The sequence below is a fragment of the Podarcis cretensis genome, assembly GCF_951804945.1.
Source record: "Podarcis cretensis genome assembly, chromosome: 5".
Classification (NCBI taxonomy): Eukaryota; Metazoa; Chordata; class Lepidosauria; order Squamata; family Lacertidae; genus Podarcis; species Podarcis cretensis.
In genome coordinates, this window is record NC_137174.1 from 3,207,437 (window position 1) to 3,234,255 (window position 26,819).

Here is a 26,819-nt window from a genome sequence, read left to right on the forward strand (position 1 = left end):
TGGAAGTTGAACGGACTTCTGGAACAGATTCCGTTTGACTTCCAAGGTACAACTATATTTGAAACTTCCTAGTACCTAAGAATTTGCTCAGAGTCAAGGCTATACCACAGTGGATTTCAAAATGTGTTCTGGAGAGCTCTTGGAGTTTCTCAGAAGCTTCTTGAGGTGAGGTGCATTCATGAGAAGCGTTCATGAGAAGCTTTTTCTCTGACAAAGAGCTTGCCCAGTCCTGGCACCTTTCCCCTGCCATATGCAGCTACCAGAAAATCCTGGTTGGGTCAGGCACATGCTCGATTTATGTGGCACTAGACCCTGTGTGAGGTGCACAGGAATTCCTCAGCATGCACCTCTAAGCAACAGAGGGTAGGAAAAAATGTTTGAAGAACTATTGCACAGGGCTATACATTCCTCTCTTTCTAGGATATTTGATATCCTAAATCTGGACTACTCTGTTTCTCTTAGAACTGCAGGAGAGGAAATAAAATGGCTCTTCTAGGCATCCGTCAGTATCTCCAACTCATCTGCCCAGGTGAAGAATTGAGTAGGTGGCAGCTGCTGTGGCAGCATCAATGTGCTGGGGGAAATAAGGCAAGCCAGGGAGTGGGAGAGATGGAGTGAAGAGCTATCGAGTGAAGCAGGAAACTGGGAAGGCTGGAAGAGAAGCGGGGAAATATACATGAGTCATTCCCTCCTTTACTTAGGTATCACTAACACCACTTCTAGCAGCGTATTCTTTCCTTCTGATAGGTTAAAAGCTTGATTTAGTGATAGATTACAGGTTGATGAAATTCTTCCTTTTTATGAGTCTCGTTTAAGGCAAAGTGCAACCAGATGTTTATATGATAATGTATATTGATTTGACATAAAATGCGACCTGAAAGCTGGAAGCACTGTATAGAGTAAATCTTCTCACCAGTGCAGAGGTGGTTGTGTGAGGAGGACAAGGAGGATGCAAAAGTTCCCATTTCCTGCAGAATGATTGCTTCCTGTCATGGCAGAAATGTGGATTGTGCATGCTTGTGTTGGCTCATTGTGGCATAGGTAGCTGTGGCAATTTTGTATTCAATGAGAGAGGAGAAAGTGGCAGCTTGATATGCCATCACTTTGTGGTCTTTAAGTTGGAGAAAATGAGAAATCACAGTGTTTGGAGGTGACAAGACAGTGGGGAGGAAGAAGAACCTCCTTTGGCTCTCTTTGCTTCTCCTACCATGGCTGATCTTGGGTCTTCAACACAGTGGAACAGTCGGTGCCCTGAACCCGTGTGGTGAGAGCCCCTAGATATATAGACCAAGGATGGCCACCTTCTGTGTTCTTGGAAGCCCCTGTTTTCCTGACTGCGGCCTGGTGTCAGGCTCTACAATAAGATGTGCAGTAAGAGCTCTGCGTGTGCTTATAGTGTAGACACTGCTGGGATGTTGCATTCGACCCCAAACAAAGATGTATTGTTAACATGGGAAGCATATTTCTTTCTCTTGGCAAGCGGCACCTTCTTTTGCCCCTCTCTCTGCCCAGCTCCTCTTCCCCTTCTCATACTCCACGCTGCGCCTGCAAAAAACAAACTGTGCAAACATTCCTATTTTCGCATAAGTTGTCCACAAAATAATGTTATTGATTTAGAATAATTTTATAAACTATTTAATCAGGCACAACCCTGAGTTGTGTTTATGTAAAATATAATAAAATAATTATCAGTGCAATATGAATAAAACCACACTGCCTTTTTGTATGCATTTTGCTTTTGTTTTTTAATTATTTCTCTGAACTGGGAATCGTGTTTTTGCCAAACTTTGAGAAGTGCAAAAACCAAAGAAGATTAGTCTGGGATGTGCAAATGAAGTCACTTCACTTGGACAAATCCTTGAGCATCCCCAACTGCTGCTGTGCCCTTATGGAGAAAGTGGTCCTCCTTGCAATTACTTTTCCTTGCTGAAACATGGCCTTCCTCCCTATGACACAGCCCACCAATGCTTCCTCCTCCTTCTCCCCTGCTCCTCACCCCCCACATCTCTATCCTGCTGCTTTTTTACCCTCTTCTGTCCTTTGCATCCCCATGTTGCTGTTCTCTGTCACCCTCCTGATGTCTGGCTAGTCACCCTCCTCGGCAACAGTGCCCATTCTCTGCAGTGAGGTGAAATTTCAACATTCATGTGTCCCTCTGACCTAGCTGCCTCCCTGTCTCCTCTCCCTTTCCTCTTCCTTCAGTCTTTGCCTCTGAACTGACTCTCAGCACACACTGCCTTGGGCACTCTCTGGATCTTGGCTTCACTAAGGGCTGTTTTGTGCCTGACCTCTCTGGTGTGGAAATCTTGTGTCTCTTTGAAAGTCACACACTGTCTGTCCTCCTCATGTGGTCCTTCTATGGTCCACTCATCCAGCAGCCTTCTCAGAAGCATTATCCTGTTGTCCTCCTCCCAGTGTGAAATCTGGAAGCCCCAATCATGAACCAGCATATGGGCGGTGGATACAGATACAGTCATTCTGACTCAAGCAATGAGGCAGTTGAGCAGCTTGGCAGCTGTATCCATGCCTGAGCAGTCCTATTTAGGATCCACTCTGCTCACCCTGAATAGGGGCAAGGGCTAGAAAAGGCGTCCGAAACATAGTCTGCCTCCCTTTTTCCCTGACTGGATAACTGCGCCCAATGGGGTCACCACTCAGCAATCACAAAAGACAATTGAAATTTGGAACATGGAATATACAGACTTCGTTGGATAACACAGACAATGAGCGTTGAACTGCCATCATCACAAGAGACATTCTAACATTAATATTGCAGTGCTTCAAGAAACTCGAAGAGCAGAAGAGGGACAACTGAAGGAAGAAAAAGGAGGCTACAGATTCTTTTGGAAAGGTCTACATGAACACGAACATTGAATACATGAAGTAGGCTTTGCTATCAAAAATGATCTTGTGAAGCTCTTGTCAGAAGTCCCTACTGGCATTAATGAGTGACTTTCAACCCTTTGAATAAAACTCGCCAAAAACCAACAGGCCACTATTCTAAGCGCTTATGCACCAACACTGGATGCCGATGAAGACATTAAAGAAATTTTTTATTCTCAGCTGGATACCACCCTGATTTTCATGCAAGAGTTGGGCGAGATTTCGTTCTGTGGGCCTGGGACGATTGGGAAAGAAGGAATTGGCAACAGCAACCAGAACAGAATCTTACTTTTGGCTATAGGTGCAATTATTCCTGAAATTGAAAAAAACTCAACTATTGCACATACAATTGATATAGGGGCCCAACTCCTCCCAGTCTGTTCAGTAATCTCCATAGCCTCCTGTTGAGAAATATCTGGTGCTGCATTCTGGAATTGCAAAAACAGCTTATTTATTGCAATTCTTTGGGTTTACTGTGCATAAGCTGCGAAATGAGTGGAACTTCTAGGCAGCCTTGAGCTATAACACCTCTCATATTAAACTTTAAAAGGGGGGGAGGAGAGAGTTTGGGAGCTGGTTGAGTTAAAGTCCAAAGGGAGAAGTATTTGGTGGTCATAATGGTTACTTTGAATTAGAGTAGTGGTGGCACCACTGCTTCTTATCACTGTTCCTCTCAGTCACATAAAAGAATTGCAAAAGACTTGTGATAATCTGAGGTTCAAACCCAATTTTTGGAAGTTACAACCTTGAATGACCACTGCTTTGAATAATCTCCCTGCCCTTCTCCTTTGCTTATGTTTCTTGACTGTGAGCCTGTGGGCAGGGGCTACCTTTGCTTTTAATAAATTTGTAGCCACTCAAATATGAGTTTTCCCGTTACTTAAAGACACCTTTTGGTTTTCCCCCCTCAGCAGGTTGAAGTGGAAGTGTACCGCAGGGATTCTAAAAAGCTGCCTGGCCTGGGAGATCCAGATATCGACTGGGAGGAAAGTGTCTGCTTGAACCTTATCCTTCAAAAGGTAGCCTAACCTTTCTGTTTCTCCAGGCTTTGATTTATTAATATAGGAAGCCCCTTCCCTTTATGGAACACAGATATTTTGTCTGTGTGTGGTTGTGATGGGGAGGCCGTTTCATTGGCTCTGTACCCTTTGCTTCATACGGATATAGGATTTTCATCTGTCCAAAATTGCCTGCGTTTTGACAGCCGGGCTGCCTGGTCAAGGGCAAAGGCTGTGGAACATTTCCTTTGCATGCAAAAGGCTCAGTTCCTGGCATCTCCGGACAGGGGTGGGAGTGTCTCCAGTCTGAGACACTGGAGAGCCACTGCCAGTCAGTGTTGACAATATTGAGCTAAATAGTATAAGGCTGCATCCGAGGTGGTCATCCATAAATGAGCTCTTCATGGAGTGCTGGGGCTTATGTGTCGCTTGTGAATTGATGGTGACCTGTGTTGCTTGTTGCTCCAAGCTGGGGGAAGGCATCTAAGGAATCAGTCCAAGGCCAATGGTGCCTACCATTTCCAGATGCAGCTTCGTTTCCTAGCTGGCTGCAAGGCAAGACCAGTATTTTGGGGATTATTTTGAAGAAGAATCGTCCTTCTCCTTAGTGCAAATAGGATAATGTAATGGAAGCTGTCCAGTAGGCACAACAAGGGAAAAGAGAGAACTTCTTAAAGTGCCTTCTTGGGGTGATAATAGAATTATTGAATAGTAGGGTTGGAAAGAACAGTGCCCTGAAGGTCATCTTGTCCAGGCCCCTGCAATACAGGAATGTTCCTTGAGTTTGGAAAGAAAATCAGCTCTGTCCCAGAATTTGCATTCAGAGGTGGCAACTTGATTTTCTCAGGGGAGGGGGTGGGGAGCACAAATTCAGTGCTTCTCAAATACTTAAGGGTAAAGGGAGAGGATCCAGAAGCTGACTGTGCCACTTACCTTCCATTATTCAGTAGCATGGCAGGTAGAGGCACAAGAACCAGTCTCTTGGATTTTGTGAAATAATCATTCCTCTGCCTAGCCAGTTCATGTGTCTGGGCTCTGCTCTTCTCTTTTTTTTTTTTATAAATATTTATTGAGATTTTTTAAATACAAAATGCAAAAATAATAATCAATATGACATGTATCATAACATATTTTCAAAGCTTCTTTGGACTCCCTCACGTCTCCCGCTCCCACTTACATCATTGTAAACTTTTTCCAGCAATTTATCATCTTGTCCGTAGATTGCGAAACGACTCACAGCGCCGCTACCCCCTCCACGTTCCGGAGCCCCTTACGGGGTTCCTTCAGCGTTTCGGGAGCCGCTTCTGGCGCCCGCCGAGTCTCAAGACCACAGGCTCTTGCTGCCTGTGGGTTTCCGATGTGGGTCTCCGCTTCGCCGTAGCGGACGACCCAGTTTCCACGGAGCTTCCTCCTCACGAAAGGAAGAGGACCGCCATTGCCGTTCGCGCCGCCTCCGGAGGTGAAGGGCTCTGCTCTTCTCATATCCACAATCACTAACCCACACCCATCACATAAACCTCAGAGGTCCAGCTTTACTCCATTCTGTGTGTGCCCTTCTGTATGTAGTTTTTGCTAATGCCTTGTCGATTTTTTCTTAGCATTGTAAGTGTCTAGTAACTGTCCAAACCACCAAAAAGAAAGTGTTCAGGTATCCTCTTAAATCAGGGGTGGTGAACTTCTGGCTTTTCCAGTGCTGGACTTCATCCCTCATCATTCTCAGCCTTTATGACTGATTCTCCGGTTTGGTAGGAGTCCAGCAACATCTGGGCAGTCACGGGTTCTCTACCCTGGTTCTAAATAATACATATGCTAGGAAGATGGAAACTACTTACTTGTGGGCTCATTCCATAGCAGTAATAAAGTGTATAAATGACTGCAATGGCATTGGCAGGCGTGATCACATGGGACTCTCTTCATCCTGGGATTGTCCAAACTGTGGGAAAGGTCCATGTGATCAGCCCTAGTCACTCTGGCTATGTTCCTATGTAATTCTAAGCCATCATTGGTCTTAAAACAAGGTTTGTTCAGCAAACCATGAGTTGTCTCACTGATGAGCCATGACTTTTGCCCCCATAGTTTGTTTTGTTTTCCATTTGTTCTTTGGTTGTGTCTTTATAGCTTGGTGTTTGGAGATAAGGTGGTCACACAAACCTAAGCACGACTCTTGAAGACTGGTTTTTCCAAATCTTAACATTCTTGTTTAACCCTGGTTAATTGGGCCACCTTAGTCTCTTCTTTCCACGATGGTTGTGTTCCTACATAATGCTAAGCCATTCTTGGTTTTAAACCTTGATTTAATATTTTCATTTCTGGAAGACCCTGACCTCAAACCACACAGATTCTGTTTTTAATGCATATCAATGCAAAATATATGTCTGTGCAATTTACTGTAATCATACATTGGCTGTGCACCAGTGGACAACCATTCTGAATTATATCAGCTATAGATGAAAACAATCCTGGTGAGATTACTATGTTGGAATATACACGGTTCTAGGTTGAGCTGGCGCCTGTCATTTCTGATCTAGAAGACAATTGTCTCCTATTGTGTCAGGTTAGCAGCTCCTGCCTTAGCTGTTGCACAGTATGTTGGAGTACAGAGACGGATCTTTGTTTCCACTTAATTGACAGTCTAGACTTCTCTGCAGTTTGAAGATGCTAGACATCATGTACAGCCTGGGAATTTTCTTGCTAAAAATTTGGAATCTTGACTTTTTTAAAAAAGAGAGAGAAATGATTCAGTTTTTAAAGCTGTTATATTGTTGATTTACATTTAGTTTTAATTTGTGGTTTTAGCTGACTTGAGCACTGTTTAAGGAAAGATTGGATTCAAATAGATGTTGGGTCATTCTAGAACGTTTGTCATGTGCTGTGTTCCCTTTTTTTTAGCCCAACAATATTTAATTGTTAGATCAGTCAACTAAAAAAGCAGGAACCCTTCTCTGGTGATCAGTTTTCATTTGGGGAAGCTAAAAGTTAATGGTTCGCCTCCTTGCTATTGAGGCTGTTTTGATTCTGGTATACTGCTACAATAGACAATTAAAAAGAAGACATGAAAAACGACATAAGTAAAAAAAGCTATTTTACCCTTCTGTATATTGAGTGTGTGACAGAATTCAAACGTATCATCAAAAAGCAGGTAACTTTTCAACTACAGTGGTACCTCGGGTTACATACGCTTCAGGTTACATACACTTCAGGTTACAGACTCCTCTAAGCCAGAAATAGTACCTCGGGTTAAGAACTTTGCTTCAGGATGAGAACAGAAATTGTGTGGCAGCAGCAGGAGGCCCCATTAGCTAAAGTGGTACCTCAGGTTAAGAACAGTTTCAGGTTAAGAACGGACCTCCAGAACGAATTAAGTACTTAACCCGAGGTACCACTGTACAAAATTTTGAAGATGGTGTCTGCACTTTAAAAAAATAAAATCCCTCTGGCCCCCCCTCCCCCCAGGTTTCAGATGTGCGGATGTAGCTTTCTGTTCCCCTTTCAGGCTGGTTTTGCCCTTGGAGAACTCCTCCTCTTTCTGTTGGCCTTTGTTCTCTGGCCTGCTATATTTATTGTCACAGAGCAGGGATATTAAAGTTGTGATGGTGAAACCTCTGCAGGTAGAAGTGTCTCTGGCTGCCACTGGCCAGAGGTGCCAACTCCCTGGGGCCTGAGCACCCACAAAATTCTTCATGAAGGGACTGAGCGCCCACAAATTTAAGTGCCAGGGCCATGCATGCTGCATTGCACCCACGATCCCGGGCGCCCATGATTGGGGGCCAAGCTGGCACTCCTGCCCTTGGCTGACCTGCTCTGATCTTAGGAAGGGTCAAGGTAAGCAGAGAGATCTGGCAAAGGAGGAGTAGAGGAAAGAGGAAACAGGTAGCTCAGAACAAGAGCAGACGGTGGTTGGGAAAGGCTGCAGATCAAGGAATGTTGGGGAAAGGGGGTTGTAAGAAGGGACTGAATGAGGGAACGTCAGCGAGAAGAGGAGGAAGACTTGTGGAAACAAGGGGCAAAGTAGAAATTGTGCACCTGGTGAGGAGCTGCAGAGGTGAGGAATTGTATGTTGATTTGAAATCTCTGGTTGCATGATCCTCATTTGATAAAAGTGCTGTTTTTGAACTAGGCTGTGTGTGTCCTGGGAGGAGGGTATCTGCAGAGCAGTTAGACATTGACTGGGGAAGGAACTTGCCTTTAAAAAGCAGACCAGAGTATTTATGAATCAGAGAGGAAATGGAAACTGGAAGGTCACATTTTCTCCTGTAGTTGCTGATGCCGGGGAGGGAAGCTTAATGAAAAAGCTGTTAAGGCTGTCATTCTGCTTTGGTTGTGTACAACCATTAATGCTTCTTTTCCAACGCCTTGGTGTTGTTTCAGCTGGATTACATAGTGACTTGTGCGGTGTGTACTCGTTCAGATGGAGGGGATATCCACATTCATAAAAAGAAATCCCAGGTGAGAAGTGCAGTTCACCGTGAGAAACTTGAAGGGACAGCCTTGATCTCAGCCCCTTTCCCTTCTTGTACATGCCAATATCCGTGCAGCAAGCTAATAACATCTTCCAAATGGTTTCTTCCAGCAAGTCTTTGCATCTCCAAGTAAGCACCCTATGGATAGCAAAGGGGAGGAATCGAAGATCAGCTATCCAAACATATTTTTTATGATTGACAACTTTGAAGAGGTAGGTCACTCACAAGAACAGATGCCATTTCTTGTGCTTGTCTTTAATTTCAAATAGTTGTGGTAGCTCCAGCCAACACTGTTGTGTTTACGTAACGTAACTGCACTGCATGGGAACATCTGGACACATCTGAGTTTGTTTCCTCTACTTGTATTCCTTTTCCTTAGAAAGCTTGGAGCAGATTATGTGGGGCTCCTGACGGTCTCCCCTCTGAGCCTAGGCCAGCTCTTGGCTTCTCTGTTGGTACAGAGGACCTGTAAACATAGAGGAACCTTGCCTACATGTGTTAATCACTTGCAGACAGACATATGCAAAATACTGTAAAGCAAGTTCAAAGCCCAAAGGAAAGACTTGGAAAAGCTCAGTAGTTGTTAAACCTGCTTAAATAAACTGCATGTCAAAATTTTGCAGTATTTTATCAAATAAACCACAGAGCCTAGGGCTTGCCAATCAGAAGGTTGGCGGTTCGAATCCTTGCAACGAGGTGAGCTCCCATTGTTCAGCCCCAGTTCCTGCCCACCTAGCAGTTCGAAAGCACGTCAAAATGCAAGTAGATAAATAGGTACTGCTCCAACGGGAAGGTAAATGGCATTTCCGTACGCTGCTCTGGTTCGTCAGAAGCGGCTTAGTCCTTCTGGCCACATGACCTGGAAGCTGTACGCCGGCTCCCTCGGCCAAGAAAGCAAGATGAGCACTGCAACCCCAGAGTTGGTCACCACTGGACCTAAAGGTCAGGGTCCCTTTACCTTTATCAGATATTGCCAAAGGCTTAGAGATTGTCCTTTTCCTTAGACACTCTGAAGGTTGGCTCAGGGCAAAACTGGAGGTTGTTAATCCACCATATCCAGCCCCCCAACCTGCTCTTGCTGGCAGAGCAGAAGCACCTTTGTACTCTTCTGCCCTCCTCCTCCTCCTCCTCCTCCTCCTCCTCCTCCTCCTTCTTCTCCTTCTTCTTCTTCTTCTTCTTCTTCTTCTTCTTCTTCTTCTTCTTCTTCCTTCTTCTTCTTCTTCTTCTTCTTCTTCTTCTTCTTCTTCTTCTTCGCTATTTCTCTCCCATTAGAAATGAAAAGGAGAGATTCAAGTCAGCTCTTAAATTTCCCCTGGACTAGGGGGTCTTTGGGGGTAATAAGAAGACCCCCATATACCACCTTTTGGCTCAGCTGATGACAAGGTGGTGATGGGAGACCTGGTGTGTGGTCTCTCTCTCTCTCTCTCCCTGTACCTCCCAGGGGTCCAGAGAGAGGACTGCAGCCTCACCATGATTGTGTTGTGTTCCTCAGTGGACAGTAGACCGTATGTCAGCAGAATTGGGAGGGAAGCACTTTCTGATGATTGCCCCCACCCCATGCCCCATTTAGGAAGAGCAGAGGTGTCTTCAGTGGGGAAGGGGAGTTAAACGAAAATTGGTTCCCTTTCTGTTCAGTCACACAACCCTCAATTTCTCTCCCCCCGCCCCCAGCATTATATTGCATTAAGTTATGCTTTGTGAGCATTTTGGGCAGTTTCATGTTTAATGCTCTTCCCCCTACTGCCCTTCTTGCTCAAAAAAATAAAATAGGATACTGCTACAGGTTTTAGTGCTTCCAGGCCAATCATTTGTAATTTGCTTTTCTGAAACAAAGTCCTGCATCGTGTGCCTTGAAAAGGATGTTTGTATTTTGCAATCTATGTAAAATAGGTGGCAGCAAATGAAGTTTTAGCTATCTAGAGCTACTGATTTTTCCTCCTTCTACTAAGTGCATGTTTTCTGGATGTTCATTTAGGTGTTCAGCGATATGACTGTAGGAGAAGGTGAGATGGTCTGTGTGGAGCTGGTGGCCAGTGACAAGAGCAACACCTTCCAAGGAGTTATCTTCCAGGGATCGATCCGCTACGAAGCCCTCAAGAAGGTCTATGACAATAGGGTGAGAGCCCTGCAGAAATATGGAAAACTATAGGAAAATAAAATAATGGAGATTGATTTGGACTGATAATGAAAAGTGTGACACATGATTAAAGCATTTAGGATCCACGATGGGGTGATGGGAAGTCATTATAGAAATTGTGTATAAGGAAAGAAACTAAGCATGTGGGAATATGTATTTTTCTTTTTCTGAATGTGTGCTTTTTTTGAATTCAAAAAAGCATTTAAAAAAAAGACAATGGGGTGAGAGCCCTTTTGGTGATGGTCACCTGCCTAGCTAGGTTGAAACCTCACAGGTGACTGCACTAGGTATTCCTGCATTTGCCTCATTTATGCCTAAAGTGACTATTGGGAAGTGGGGTGCCTGTTTTCTACAACAACATGAGGGATAAGTCTACCCTGGTCCCTTCCTCACTTTACCTTGTCGTGCTGCATTGCTACAACTCACTGGGAGAAAAGTGCTTATGTGGTCAGGGAGCAGGGAGGGTTCACTCCCAGTTTACTCCTAAACCTCTGACTCTTTGAAGGTAAAGCCAGAATTTCTTAAGGAGCCATAAACTGTTACTAGGAGAAGCAAAATCCACTTGAGTTCTCTTGGAAACGTGAAAGGTGTTTGGGTGTAGAAAACTCTCAGTCCAAATGCATACTGTTGTACCAGCTTCATGCAAAAATGTTCTGTGCATTTCAAGAACTTTCTAGATTATCCTCTGTTTTTAGCCATGTGCCTAAATGGTTGTGTATAAACAAACCAGACTGCCTGGAGAATTCCCTAGGCTGCCACAGATAAAGACCTCACGCCAGTTGTCACCCACCTAATATCTGAAGGTGGAAGCTCTTGGTGCAAGATCACCAAAGAGGACCTTTAATAAACAAACAGCTTTGTATGAAAGAAGGAAGTCCTTTACATACAGTGTGTCAGGGAACAGCCATCGGAAAGACAGGAGGTGGAGGGGCTCTCAGAAGTCAGGAGAGACTCAGCAGCGGCGGAAGGCACCAGCAGGGGGAGAGGGGGACATCAGGGAGAGAGAGAGACGAAGGAATGGCTCAGGGAGTCTTCCAGCGATAACAGCGGAGAAGTCTCAGGTCCTCCCATAGGTACACCCACTCCTTGCCGGAAACTGTCGCGCCGAGAATCTAGACGACGCGTTTCCGTCAAGGAGCTTTTATGCTGGAGTAGATTCCGTAAACACCCACTGTCGGATTCTGCCAGCGACTGAGGGAGCCATGCTTAAGGGCTCCGCTAAAAACAGAGCCTTGCTAAGTTGAGCAAACTCTGAGGGACTAAGCTTTACGCACAAGCAGCTCATCATCCCATCACACAGTGCTGCCACTTTTTTTTTACTTTTTTTTAAAGAGTTTGGTAGCTAAAATCAGCACTTCAATTTGTATCCAAGACATACTGTATTTTTCGCCCTATAGGACGCACTTTTCCCCCTCCAAAAATGAAGGGGAAATGTGTGTGCGTCCTATGGGGTGAATGCAGGCTTTTGCTGAAGCCTGGAGAGCGAGAGGCATCGGTGCGCACCGACCCCTCTCGCTCTCCAGACTTCAGGAAGCTATCCGCAAGCCTTGCAAGCCTGGCGGGAGTTCCCGCGGGCTCGCAAGGCTTACGGGCAGCAGCCTGAAGCATGGGGCACCCTCCGAAGGACGCCCCGTGCTTTGGGCAGGTGTCCGCAAGCCTTGCGCGCCCGGGGGGAGTTCCCGTGGGTTTGCAAGGCTTGCGGGCAGCAGCCCGGAGCACGGGCGCCCTCCGGAGGACGCCCCGTGCTTCGCGCAGGTGTCCGCAACCTTGCGCACCCGGCGGGAGTTCCCGCCGGGCTCGCAAGGCTTGCAGATAGCAGCCTGTTCTGGGGGCTGGGGTCAGGGGAAGCTCGGGCTTCCCCCGCCCCAGCCCCGTGGTTGGGGGAAAATAATTTTTTTTATTCATCCCCCCCCCCCGAAAAACGAGGTGCGTCCTATGGGCCAGTGTGTCCTATAGGGCGAAAAATATGGTAAGTGGAAGCCAGTTAAGATTTTCTAGTGCAGACAAAATATGCTCAGATATGCAAGTCCTGGTCCACAACCTGGTTGCTGCATTCTGAGCCAGCTGAAGTTTCCAAATGTTTTCAAGGGTTCGCCCACATTCAGTTACAGTTATTGAAACTGAACATGGCCAGAGCATGGATAAGACTGAAAAGGGCATCTCTGCCCATAGATGGCTGCAGTAGGTATACTGGCCTAAACTAGTGGAAAGGGCTTCACAAATATAAAACAATAGTAAATGCAGACTTTAGAAACAGCAGACACAATAAAATGATCAAAATATAGATCAAAAAATTTTTTAGGCAAATGTAGATAATAAAAATACTTGTTTAGGTAAACAGAACTCTCTTTAGCAGGTGTCAATAAGAGTATGATTGTCCTTGCCAAATATTAATAGGCAGGAGGTTCCAGAGAAGAGGAGCTGCCACACTAAAAGGTGAAATTCTTAAAAGCACGGAATGGACATTAAGGGACAGTTTTAGAAGTGCCAGTTCCACAGAAATGAATCTGGCTTTTCCACAGATCTAAATTATTATTAACCTCTGAGATAACAAAATGCCTCAACCTGGCACCTGAATGACAGCAAGGCAGGCATTAACCTTCCCTGGGCTGGGAAATCCCATAACCAGTCTTACATTTTTACTGTTCATTCTAGGTAAGCGTTGCAGCAAAAATGGCACAAAGGATGTCCTTTGGCTTTTACAAATACAATAATATGGAATTTGTGCGAATGAAAGGGCCACAAGGAAAAGGACACGCGGAAATGGCCGTGAGTCGCGTTTCAACTGGTGACACGTCTCCCTATGGGACAGAGGAAGATTCAAACCCAAGTTCACCTCTACATGAGAGAGTGAGTTAAGTTCTCCAATCTTGGACTCTGGAGAACTCCGTTTGTTGAGGAGCCAGAAGTGTATCTTTGCTGTTCAAATCTACCTCTGTTGGGCAGGATGTCTGCGTCAAATAAAAACCAAAACAGTAGAAAGAATTCATCTTGCAGCTTTGGAAACCAGTTTGACTCTAAAGTGAAACTGTCAGAAAACCTTTAAATATCTCCTTCTCTGTTAAAGTTAGAGGATCTAAGTAAAATTGCCTGTGAAGTCCAGGTATGTCTTCTATATTGCCAGTTGGCAATCACTGTATTAAAATACTGGATATTTTGCATTAAAAGGTCAGCTGCCCCTAAATGGTCACTGTACATAAATGGTGGTTTTTTCATGTGTGTTTGTTCAGTAGCCAGAAGAATGCATTTTCAAAACAGTGTTCAGGAAGCAGTTTTTATATCCACCAGACTGCAATTCAGAGCAGATAACCATTGAATGAGGTTCAAAATAAAATACAGTGTCAATCAAAACATAGAGCAGTCAATATTATCTCATAACCTCCCTTCCCAATTTACTTCTGATTTTCTTCTTTCAGGTCACTTCATTCAGCACACCTCCAACTCCGGAACGCAACAACCGCCCTTCTTTCTTCTCCCCATCCCTCAAAAGGAAAGTGCCGCGGAATCGAATTGCTGAAATGAAGAAATCCCATTCTGCCAATGACAGTGAAGAGTTCTTTAGGGATGATGATAGTGGAGGTGAGAGAAGAGCCATCTTGAGGCATGGCTGGGCTCAAGGGATGGTTGCTGCTGGTGTACACTGAGGTCACTAAATCAGGCTTGGATTGTGACACACAAAAATGAGAGAAGATGAACTAAGGTAGTAGTCCCATTGAGAACTAGAGTTCATGCCTTTGCAAACTAAACTTAGATGTATTTGCTTATTATCATCCCTTTGACCCATGGAACCTCCTAGTGGACCCGATTGTTGTATTTGCAACTGTGGAAAACACTACATTGTGGTGGGAGGTTATCTTGTGAGATTAGCAGGACTGGACAATAAATCTACCTGAGGTTGCAGATCACATGCAGGATAATGAGGTGACATTACCGTTTCATATTGAAGGCAGTGGAAATTGCGTTTTTGAATGTTCCCTTACTTAAAAAGCTCTTTGCAAGTGGAAAACTAGCCCAGTGGGGGAGGGCAAGACTAGAACCTTTTCTGCCAGGTGTTGCTCGTTTTCTACTTGCAGGGAGCTTTTTAAGTGAGGGAACCTTCAGAAATGACTTCCCACCTCCAAAATGCAAAATGTGTTGGTACAACTTACCACTGCAGAATTCTATCAACTCATTTTCTGTTGTGTTTGTAGGTCAGGTCTAAAGTGATGCTGAACAAGCTATTCTGTGTAGTGGGAAGGACTTTTGACTAACTGGCTTAGGATCTTGAGGAAGATGGACTTGCTTAGAAAGACATTTGCCATCCTTCATTCCTGATGATGGCATTGTAAATAAATCAGTGTTAAAGGACATGCATTTAATTCAGAAAAGGTTCCACATTCTGCTCATGATGCCCCCAGCAACCGAATCACAGGGAACCGAGCAGGTAACTTCAACAGTTTCCAAGTCAGAGAAGGTAGTATTGAGTTGAATAATGGGCTGATTTGTATATAAAACACACACAGCTCTTAGCTCTGACTGCTGAATGGAACCTCTCCTGTTCAGAGGGCAGGATGCCTGTGATTGCTGGGTGCATGGCTGTGATATTCATCCCTTGCCTTGTGAGCTTCCCAAGGCAGTCTTGGCACATGGGGTGCTGCCCTTGAAGGGCCTTGTAGGGCCTCTGTTTGCTGGACAATGGTCTTGGGGGCAGTAATGTTTTGCTTACTTCCTGCAGCCTTGTTGTATTTTGGCAGATCTGCACAACGCAACAAACCTACGCTCGCGGTCTTTGTCTGGAACGGGAAGATCTCTGGTGGGCTCATGGCTGAAGCTAAACAGAACAGATGAAAACTTCCTTCTCTATGCACATCTAACCTACGTCACATTGCCATTGCATCGGATCTTAACAGGTGAGAAAAGCCTCATCCACGTTTCAGAACGGGACAACCCTGACGTTCACCAGCAGCTTCTCCTGCACGTGCCTTGCTGAAATGAGTGGCAGGTATGGAAGAACGTCTCCCATTCTGCATATGGGCGCTTGTGCAGGAGACATTCCCAGTGGAGTGTGCCCCTTCTGTCCAAGTGACAGTTATCTCAAAAGCATGAATTAACTCTAAAAGGGAGCACAGCTGGGTAAGTTTTCAATAATGTACCGATGTGAAGACACCCCAAACAATTGGAGCTGCTGCTGATCTGTCTGGTAAGTGGTGAAGAGAATTCAGTCATTATCTATTAAGTACTGAAGTGAGCTGCTTCTTCTGTTCCTTCCGGCACCTCCAGGAGAGTTTGAGCAGCCCTGGGACCACATAGGAGAGCCTGTGCTACAGCTTGTCACAGCAGTATTAACCCACATTCATGGAATTAGGGACATTGGCATTGGATCCATACTGAGCTAGTTGCACTTCGATCCTGTTGAAATCAGTGTGAAAAATTAGTTATAATTCAAATTCCATTGCACTTCAGTGCAATTAATTTAGGGTTGCATCCAATGCAGCAGAGTTCCACTCTTGCAATAGAGGTTCCTTTTCCTCTCTCTCCTGCACAAACCTCAAAACCTGCCTCGGTCTTTGGAGGATCATCCAACCCTTCCGAGCAGAATCTGAAGTTGTGCAGGGGAGAGAAGGCTCATTGTGCAAGCAGCACAGCAGGGCTGGATACAGCCCACAGCCAGGATCCAACTCACAATGTCTCTTGTTTTGGTAGTTCAAAGCAATACCCCATTTTCAACCTCTGCCAATAGCCATTGTGCTTTGGATGGTTGTGTCTACAAGGTTTTAGCTGCAGCAGCAGCAGCACCTTCATTTCAAGAAAGAAAGGTACATTTCCCCCATTAGACTCACCGCCCTTGATAGTCAGGGTGTCTTTGAATGTTTGTGTGTGCGTTTCAAATTTCTGCTTTTGTGACAGTGTGGAAGCACTTTAACCATTTCGGGGTATGTTTTGTCTACCCCCCAATTTCAGCCAAAAGGAAATAATGTTCCCCTCCTAGTTGTTTTTTTTAAACACTAAGCCAATGTTGAGTACATGTGGTTTAAAATGTGAGGGTTCTAGCTTAACGTATTTTTCGCTCCATAAGACACACCTGACCATAAAACACAACTAGTTTTTAGAGGAGGAAAACAAGAAAAGAAATATATTCTGAACGAAACAGTGGATGTATGATTTTTGTGGTTCATGCTGTGGTCTGTGATCTGATGGTGAATTTGGGGTGACCCAACGCAAAAATCCTGAGGATCCATGGGCTTTTACCTCCCCCCTCCCAGGCAGCCTCCTTTATCGCTAGCGTCCCTTATCTCTCTTCCAATCCCACCGATCAGCTGTTTCCTTTCAAGACCCCCTTCCCTCTTGTTTGCCTTAGTGTCTTTTCCTTAGCTGGAACAGTTTTTTGCTCCTCCTCTTCTTCTAATTTCTCTCTTTATTGCTTTAGTCTTCCTGTTTCCCCGCTTTGCAAGTTTGCTGTCTTTACCTCCCCTCACCCAGGCAGCCTCCTTTATCTCTAGCGTCCTTTATATCTCTCCCCGATTGGCAAACAACCAGTGGCTTTGTTTCAACACCCACTTCCCTCTTTCAAAAAAAGAGAAGAAGCATGATCTGCTTTTTGCCCCTGGGCAATTCGGCTCCAGGGACCACACATTCACTCCATAAGACGCACAGACATTTCTCCTTACTTTTTAGGAAGAAAAAAGTGTGTCATGGAGCGAAAAATACGGTATGTGGAAGCACCCCAACGATTTCAAGATCTCTGCAAATGAGGCCCAAGCATCTTTACTCATTGAGATATTATAGCCAAAGAACTGTGGCCTGGAATCCTCACCACGATCCTGTCATCTTTCTTGTTTGCTTAGATATTCTGGAGGTGCGGCAGAAACCGATTCTGATGACATAGCAGAGAGCTGGGCACTGCCTTGGAAGCCATGCAGCCAAGTGCCTAAAAACAACTACAGTGCTCTTCTGTCACAGCAGCATCACCTAGCGTCAGAAACTTAACATAACACTGAAAAAAGGGATGTTTTGGGAATTACCAGCCAGCCATTCAAAAAGTGCCTCTTCCTCCCTCCCTCTACTATACATACTATATACTCCCTTAAAAAAAACAACAACGAAAAAAGACTACATCTCTTTATAGTTATGACTGGCAGAAATAACTTGACCAATAAAGAAGACAAAGGGGGAAATAAAGAACAAAAAGAACCCCCAACAACACAAAACTTGGGGCTGTGTTTAAAACTATGCTTTATGAACCATTTGTTACAGTGTTTACTTCATAACTGAAAACCAACCAACCTGTACAGAATGTATTAACCTTTATATATTTCGAGAGAAATGTCCATAGGATTTCATACTGATGTACCAATGAACTTCTGAGAGATGGTTGAGAACACTCCTTTGTTGCATCATAAAACAACTTTGTGTATGTGTTTTAAAGTTGATAGGGTAGCAGAATAGTATAAGAGCAAAGGGAAGTTAGGGACTTAGATGGAGCAGACCAAATGGAACTTGAAGTCTTGGTCTTTACGCTTCCCATGAGTGATATAGTTTTAAGGCTCACGTAGCAAAAACTGATTCCGCAATGACATCTTCACCTACCAAAGATGAGCGAAAAGTACAGCCAAAAAGGCTTGAAAGAGTGAGCTCAACACTTTGAAGAAATGTGCTAAATGTGATTTGGTTTCATTATGGCTATTACTTCTAGGAGCAAACCTGTCTCTAGTAGCATAGAATGTCTGCATAGGAGAAGCAGGACACACAAAGACTTTAGTACCAAAAAACGCAGCAGACCTCAGCCAGTTACCACACCATTGGAAATTAAAACTAATTGAAGTGGGCTACTAGAAATCTTTTATACATCAAACTTTTCATTAGTGCTATATAATGAAACTCAGTTTCCTGGATCTTGGTTCTGCTAATTCTGTGATTCGCTGTGCTTTGGTATACAGAAGCCTAATTATTTAAAATTCTCTAGAACACTACTGTGACATTTTGGAAAAAGAAACAAAAAGGAAATCCAGGCAAGGGCAGAGAGTTGGTATTTGTGGGGTGCTGATTGCAGAACCAAGTATGTTGCAGTTGTAGCAGAGGATGCATAAGACGCTTACCTGTTTGCTTATAGCAAAGGTTTCGCTGCTCTACAAACATAGGTACTGTTCTGAGGTGAGTTCTTTAAAAAGGTTCTTAAACTTGAGTTTAAAAGATCTGCCCATGGAGAGCATCTGTTGGTTGGTGCTTGTCTTGTCATAAATATCCTCTCTCCCACCCACCCCCATTTCTCAATCCCCAAATAAGTTTTGCATTTGAAGTGTTTGTGGAGCAACATGACCAAGCCCATGTCTGCTAATTTCTTTCTTTTTTTTTTTTAAAATGATGGACAGCCTGAATAACTCACATGGGGAAGGATGAGCCGGGTGACTGTTCCAGTGTGCCATTTCCTGCTATGTGTGATCATCATCCCAGTTGTGGTGCTGGGAATGAGCCTGGCTCTCCCCCATAAGTGAAAAATCATCTGAAAGTGTTCTTTGGAATAACAGTATGGCTGCCTTCATCCTGAAATTCAGCTTGCTCAAACTCCAGTTCTTGAAACGGCTCCTTTAATTGTAAATCTCATTAACTGTCCTTTGTCACTGCCCTACCTTTTAAAATAATGCATTATAGCCAAAACATGGATTAACAAGTCTGATTGGCAGCTATAAAGGGTGGGAAGAAAAAATGTGTGTGTTTTGTGCAGGGATAGGTGTGTTTCTCTTTATTTAAAAAATTTAGTTCCATTTCCATTCTAAAGCAAATGCAACAAATATAGAGTATTCTGGCAGAGAGCAGTCAGGAATGTAAACAAGCAAGTGCCACTGAGATTCGTGGGATTTTGCTCTCTGTATGGAGATTAATACCATGGAACACAAACCCTGGACTACTATTTTTCTTCCTTCCATGACTACTTTTTGTCGTGAACTTTACCTATGGCATTAAGTAGTTCAGCCTATCAAATGCAACTATCTCTTTATATCATGGATTGTTCCCCTTGCAGTTGTACCTGAATATTTGTTGTGGAATCCCTCTTCCTGCTGGAGCCTTTGCTTCCCTCACTCTCTTTCCTGCACTGAGCCACTTCGCCTGCAGCCTTGCATGCTGCACCTGCTCATGGACTGAGTTACTGCAGGTGAAACAGGGCTGTTGGGGTGTCCTAACATCTTAAGGGGAACAGGAATGACCAAAGCCTTTCCTGCACACACAAAATGTCAATGTGTCGGGGGCAGAAGTTAGCCGCCTTCTGAACTACTCTGTACGTGGCAGGGTTTTATTGGAGACGTTAAGACATGAAGTTCTCTGCTTACTGTCTGAAGTGGTAAAGCCAAGAAACAAATTGTGTGTGGCTGCTGATTGTATATCTTAGCTCTTAAAACTGGTGCTTCCTTAAAACAGCAGTTGCAAACAAGTGACAAAAATTGCTATAAAAGAAACTTACAACCACTGTGGATTTTTTTAAAAAACACACACAAAAACCTGGAACGTCCGCCATGCTGGAACAAAGTACACTTGCACGTTACAGCAAACAAGGTGCTGCTGCCAAAAATGGCCTCTGTCACTTTTCGTACTACTTTTCCTGCTGCGACTCAAGTTCTGAATTTCCCCGCCCCTCATCCTAGGTCATCAGTCTGTGAAATGACATGTTATGTGGAAGAGGTATGAAATGGGAATACTTTAAAACCCCTGCCAAATCAAGAATGCAGTTAAGGAGGGTAAAAGAATCGGTCCACATTCATTTCCAAACTCACAGTGCAGTCCTATATGCATGTTTCCTTTGAGGTGAGCCCCCTGTGTTCAGCAGGGCTTAATCCTAGGTTAGTGTGCATCAGATTGTAGCCTTAAGATAATATAATTCAGAGACAGCCTAAACAAAAAAAATTCCTTCCAGTAGCACCTTAAAGACCAACTAAGTTAGTTCTTGGTATGAGCTTTCGTGTGCATGCACACTTCTTCAGATACACTCAGTGTATCTGAAGAAGTGTGCATGCACACGAAAGCTCATACCAAGAACTAACTTAGTTGGTCTTTAAGGTGCTACTGGAAGGAATTTTTTTTGTTTTGACTATGGCAGACCAACACGGCTACCTATCTGTAATCAGAGACAGCCTGGTGACTTTAATGCAAGTCCCACTGAACACATCAAAAGGGGGGAGGGATTCTGTGGACTGGGCATTCTTGGGGAAAAAATGCAACTGAAGTCTTAATTGTTCATTTATTTTTTACTGTTCCTCATTAAACTGATCAGAGATGGATATAATCCAAATCTCTTTCAGGCTGGCATTGTACATGTAATTCTTCAGCAAAATGGCTACCTACAGTTCTTATTATATGCACCTTTGAAATTCAAATCGCCAAAAGATTAAAAGGGGAAGAGATCATCTCACTCCTAGAGGCATGTTTAAATTTTCCATGTTTTGCAGGTTAATGTCAGTTTCTGCTTAGAGCGCGGTTACTCCTCTTGTCATGCTTTACCTCAGAAAGTAAAGGCTAGACCACATCGTGCTGGTGAGGCCTGTTTTAGTCCCCCTAAAGTGGCATAAAGAGCTGGATACATAGAAATGTAAAGATGCTCCCATGCCCACATATGCTCCCATGCCCACATATTTCTACTGAAATGCCTGGGGCTTCTGGGGCTGATCTGGGGCTGATCTGGGGCTTCTGGGGCTGATCTGGAGGCCTTTCTGTATGTCAGGTTTATGCAGCAGTGGGGCTACTAGGCAACCATCTCTTGCAGGGGTTGTGTTTAGGTGAAAATGTTGGGCTGTTGCCAGCCTATTCTGTGCCTTTTAAAATCCAGCTCTATATGTAAAATCTAAATTCCAAATAGCTCTGTGATTATATGTGAACATAATGTGCATCTGTACATGGCTGGGTTTGAAGGACTTTAATGACACAAAGAATCCTCTCCACCCTAAATTTATGCTGCACTCTCTTGAGAAGTGTTTTGTGGGCTGAGCCACTTAATGCTGATGTTTGGAGAAGTGTTGAGACAGCTTTGCCAAGTCATTGCTCTACCCCTGTTCCTTGATAGGCAATGGTCATGGGCTGGAGGCTACACCTGTTTCCTTGTACAGGCAGAACGTCTGTCAGGGTCTCCTCATACTATACTCACACTACATAAGGGTTTCAGATTCAAAAGGAAGTAAAAAAATCTGTCACGACTGGTTGTATGCTAATCAATTATTTATTGCATTTATTTGTCACTTTCTAGAACAATACAGTGGTGCCCCACAAGACGAATGCCTCGCTAGACGAAAAACGCGCAAGACGAAAGGGTTTTTCCTTTCTTGAGTTGCTTCGCAAGACTAATTTCCCTATGGGCTTGCTTCGCAAGACGAAAATGTCTTGCGGGTTTGCTTCCTTTTTCTTAAAGCCGTTAATACCCGGGGAATCCGCGCTCCGCAAGACAAAAAAATCGCAAGACGAAGCAACTCGCGGAACGAATTAATTTTGTCTTGCGAGGCACCACTGTATCTCAAAGCAACTTAGCAGCTACATAAAATACCTGACAGCAAAACCACATCAGGCCAGTGACCCATTTAGATCAGCATCCTGTTCTCACAGTGGCCTGTCCTATACTGGAGCAGGACTGGAACACAAGAGCATCTCTCCTGCTGTTTCCAGCAACTGGTCTTCAGAAGCATTTTGCTTCCTACCCTGGAGGCAGAATATCACCTTTGTGGCTAATAGCCATTAACAGTCATCATCTCCACTAATTTTTCTAATCCCCTTTTAAAGCCATCCAAAGGGGGGTTGGCAGAGCCTTCCTGGATGCTTTTGACCAGCCCTGCCCAATGTAGAGTTTTAAGAACCTCAGAACTGTAGGGACTCTGATCAAGATTTGTACTGTTACTTGCTGATTACCTGAGTTTTTACGTCAACAGATGCAGCTGAAAACTGATTGCTTCAGTTTGTCAGGCTACAGAAACGCCTTGAAGGGAACAGGTTCCAGGTTCCCTGCCCCTGCTGTTTATACTGGCACAAACCACATTTGTACCAGAAGCAAGTCTGTCTAGTTAGACATAGCCTTAATTTTTATTTACTACCAAACGTCAGCCAAACCACTTCATAATTTACATCTCAATGTTTCAGCTCCCCCCCCCCCACTGCTGCCTTCAGACGGTGTGGTCTGCTTTTTCTAAGTGCTAGATCAATTTTTATGGTTAATGTTAAATACCTTAAATGAACTATTCAGTTACCACAGGGCCTTATTCACCCAGGCGTGTTCAGTACTTTGTACGCTGGAACACCAAATGGTTTTCCTGTCCGTCCACCTGAACTGCAACTTTAGTATACCCTCCTATGAGTAAGAGGGCAGTCTCTTTAGAGCAACGATGTAAATTTAAGCACTCCAGATAAGCTCACTTGCTACCTTCAGCAGCTAGTGCGTAGGCAGAAGAAACTCTTGCACTCAGATTTCTCAGTAAGAGACATGAATTCAGGTCATGATGAGATGCCAGAAATGTGTATGAGCAAAATATCCAATAGATAGGAATAGTGTCTGTGGATTCTGTGGATTCGTTGATTATAAGGCACACTAGAGTCATTTCAACAGAGACCAGTGAGCGGTGAGAGCTAGGCTGCAGAGTGTTAGGCGGTAGAAGATGGGTATTGCCCTCCGTTGACTCAGTTCCCACAGCACCAGGGCTTCGCTTTCTACCACTGAGGTGTTTGTGAAAGCCATTTAGGAAAAGCGGTACACTTTGGCCTAAGGTGGCTTCCTGGTGACTCTTAACAATGCAGAACTAAACCTACTCTTACCTTTATAGCCCACTTGTGGGATCTGTTTCTTGATCACATTGGGGTTGGAGCTTTTAAAATGTTAATTCTTTCCACTGTATTAGAATATCCTGTATTGGAATCAATGGCAGGTAATTTAATTCATATAGGATGGCCTCCTAGCATCAAAGAGGTACTTCACTGCACAGACACTGAGAATGCTCGTAATAATCCTTAGGGTGATAACTGAGGAACAAGCATTCTTGATTGCTATCACATGGGAAGCACACAGTAGCCTTCCCAAAGGTTATTTTTTGAAAGCAGCCTTTGGCCATAAGCCTAGTTTTGTGCATCTCTCTTGACTGCCTTAGGATCCCTGCTCCATGAGGCCAGCCTTCCCTCCCATCAGGGGTGATGGACAGGATTTACCTTAACTACAAACAGTGCATTCCTTTCCTTTCTTAAATATGAACAGATGACCTTCATTTATACACCTGAAGCAGGGCAAATGTTGATTCTAGCATCTATCTAACAGAATGCTAAGAACTGTTCTTTTATGCAAAGATATATTCAAGCTGCTAGTCAACATGGAAATACCTTTCAGTACACTGAACTTGAACATCATTTGCCAATTTCTTGCTTATTTTTAAAACCTAAATTTCTATGGAGAAATTGACTCCCAAAACAGTTCACAATAATTCAAATCCCAAGCAAAATGCAATTCAAATAGCTACAATAAACATCAGTATGAAAACCATGACAGTACAAAACCAATTAACTCCTGCAGTCGGTTCCAGAAACCACAAATTAACATTCTAAACACTACTAGAGAGATCTTAAGAACTTTCTTAGGATGTTAATCTGTTGCTGTTGAATCCTGCTTTTTCTTTCAGGCTGCAGCTCTATACACACACGCACTACAAAGCACCATGGTGCATCGTGGGACTTACTCCTCTATAGACATGCATTAGATTGCACCATCCAATTACGGTACATTTCTGGAATGAGTGTTGATTTTGAACACTGCCCCAGAGAGGGCCATGAGGCCCAGTGACTCAGTAGAGCAAAGGTGGGAACAATTGTGCCCCACGCCAAAGAGGTTGTTGGACTCATCAGCCCCAGCCAGCATTACCAGTGGTCAAAGATGATGGGAGCTTGAGACCCTGTTTGTGACTTTTAAATGAGTCCACACAGAATCAGATGGGAACCAAGCCTTGACCTGTTTTATCAATGGAATGCCATCTAGAATGGGTATTAGGAATGTTTGTCTCATCATATCACCATCAAAGTCATAGGAACCAGTTTCTCTCTAGTTATTGCCATCACAATTCTATGTAGATCAAACAATTATAGTGCTTTCTTGGGCCCAAAAGTGCACATTATCCCATTGAGATGAAATATGATGAAACTTTTTTGACCACAGTGGTTTAGAATCTGCCCAAGAAATTAGCTGCCCGTAGTCAGTGCTCATTCACCATTGAATTTATTACACTTAAGGCAACAGCAACTGAAAGTGTACAGTGGAATAAACTGCCTATACTCACACTCTTTAAATAGTATTTTGTACACTAATTGTAATTACAGTGAGAGGCCAAGATAAAGAGACTGAAATGACCACTGTGGTCCTCCTGCTTCACATACTTTATGTATGATCAGATATACATGTTGCATGGTTTCTGCCTCAGTCAGCTTTGTGCTATAATTTTTTTACAGCTATGTCGCTGAGCCCACTAAGCAAGGAAAATGCAACAGGAACACTTTTGTACGTGAGGAAAAAACAAATATTACATACGCCTATGATGAACAGTGACTGCCAATAAATTATTCTTAGAAACATTATGCTAAGTGTGTGTGTATGCTGATTTGTGAGAAATTATTCAGAAGTCCACGCCTACAATATGGGCCATGGATTCTATGTTGTTCTGTGATGGATTCTATCATGATGCTGACTGTGGTCATAAAAACTGAACTGCGGACATTCAACATCTTGATCATGCTGGAATAGCAAGCAGTAAATTTTACTACTACATCCAAAGTAGCAAAAACCCTGGAGCCAAAAAATTGCACAACTAGCTCTGCATCTGCAAGTTTTGGCCTTTGCATTTCTTGGGCAGCTGCATCAACCTGGCAAATCTATCAAAATTGGAAGGTTTTTTTTTAAAAAAAGCATGAGTATTTGGCATTGAAAAGAATCAAGTAACTAGTCACACCACGCCTTTTTGGTGTGCCAAGGTAGCGTTTAAGTCCCAACAAACGAGAGGAAAGCTAAAATGTCATATACAACAAGGGTAAAAATTCAACTTAATTCAGTACAGTGGTACCTCCAGTTACGAACTTAATTCATTCCGGAGGTCCGTTCTTAACCTGAGGCGCGCTTTCACTAACGGGGCCTTCCGCTGCTGCAGTGCTGCCGGTGCACAACTTCCGCTTGCATCCCGGGGCAAAGTTCGCAACGTGAGGTACTACTTCCAGGTCAGCAGAGCTCATTACCCGAAGCATTCATTAGGATGGTACATAACCCAAGGTTACACTGTATGTATATCTTGGGTAAGAAGCACCTATCAGATTGGTCCCAATCGGTTGTTTCTCAAACACAAACACTTCCCACAATTTAAGGCTATGCCCAACCTCAGGCCCTTTATTATTTTGAATACAACTCCTATCACCCCTGACCATTAGGCATGCTGGTTGGGGCTGATGAGGCACTGGGTTGGCAAAGGCTGGCTTAGTTCTGCTGGAGTACATTATCCCTAGGACAGTATGCTTGTGGGTCTTCACCTCCTGTAACATGAAATTCAAGTTGTCATATGTATGCATCGATATTAGACAAGTATATGGTAGAAACATTACTTTAGAATGCTATATTCCGAAATATATAAAATTAAGTTAAATGGCAGTGGGTTTTTCCAACTTGCACTTCTTTTGCTTCTACTAATGACAGAGCGAGTTGTGTCCCTGCCTGACCCCTGCAAATCACTAATGACAAATAGATACTCTTTTCAAACTTCTCCAGAGCCTCAGAAACCATTTTTTCTTTAAATTAAAGCAGAACTGTAGTGCACTGTGTGAGCTATGCAATACCACAATGCAAGAAATCACCAGTCCATGCTGTGGCTAGACATGGTAATTTAGCAATTCTCAGTATAAGATCTATTAAATAACTGAATCCATTTATTACTAAAAATCCTGCTTTATACTCCAGCAATATTAACACCCCCCCCTGCAAAAGAAGTCAAGGAACTACATTTGCTTCGAAACAGTCTTGTAAGATGAAATACTTTGGTAAGTCTTCACTACCCTCCTCATTGTCAAGGCAATAACATTCCTGATCTTTCTGCAGCATCTTCTGCAAAGGAAGAAACCTAGAACTTAAACCAAGTGCCCCAAAGTGGACTCTCCCAAGGACACCCACTCACTTCACTGCAATTCCCACAGGCTACTTCAATTTCCCTCCAGAGTAAGCGGGTCCAGGCCACGGGCAGCAGAGCAAATGCCACCTCCCCTCACAGCAGCGTGAGCTCCATTGATCAAATGTTAGGTCATTAAGACGCTTAACATATGAAGCTGCCTTTGACCATGACTGACCATATCCCCACCGGCTATTCAGCTTCTCTCTAAGGCCAA

General features: G+C 43.9%; 1 protein-coding gene across 3 annotated transcripts in view; it reads left to right on the plus strand.

The window, feature by feature from the left end:
* The window catches only part of KIAA0930, a 61,770-nt gene extending 36,736 nt beyond the window's left edge, over positions 1-25,034 (plus strand). Inside the window, exons 3-11 of one of the 3 annotated variants that reach the window (XR_013838605.1) lie at positions 3,795-3,902; positions 8,250-8,327; positions 8,452-8,553; positions 10,317-10,457; positions 13,134-13,328; positions 13,895-14,057; positions 15,212-15,367; positions 17,303-18,608; positions 21,508-25,034. Coding sequence is in view for 2 of the 3 variants with exons in the window: in XM_079975354.1 (XP_079831480.1) it covers positions 3,795-3,902; positions 8,250-8,327; positions 8,452-8,553; positions 10,317-10,457; positions 13,134-13,328; positions 13,895-14,057; positions 15,212-15,367; positions 17,303-17,343 (984 nt within the window). In the remaining variant the exon portion in view is untranslated. Of the gene's footprint in view, positions 1-3,794; positions 3,903-8,249; positions 8,328-8,451; positions 8,554-10,316; positions 10,458-13,133; positions 13,329-13,894; positions 14,058-15,211; positions 15,368-17,302; positions 20,734-21,507 lie in introns of those variants that run through there. The other 2 variants (XM_079975354.1, XM_079975355.1) reach the window with 2 other exon arrangements.
* The last annotated feature ends 1,785 nt before the right edge of the window (positions 25,035-26,819 follow it).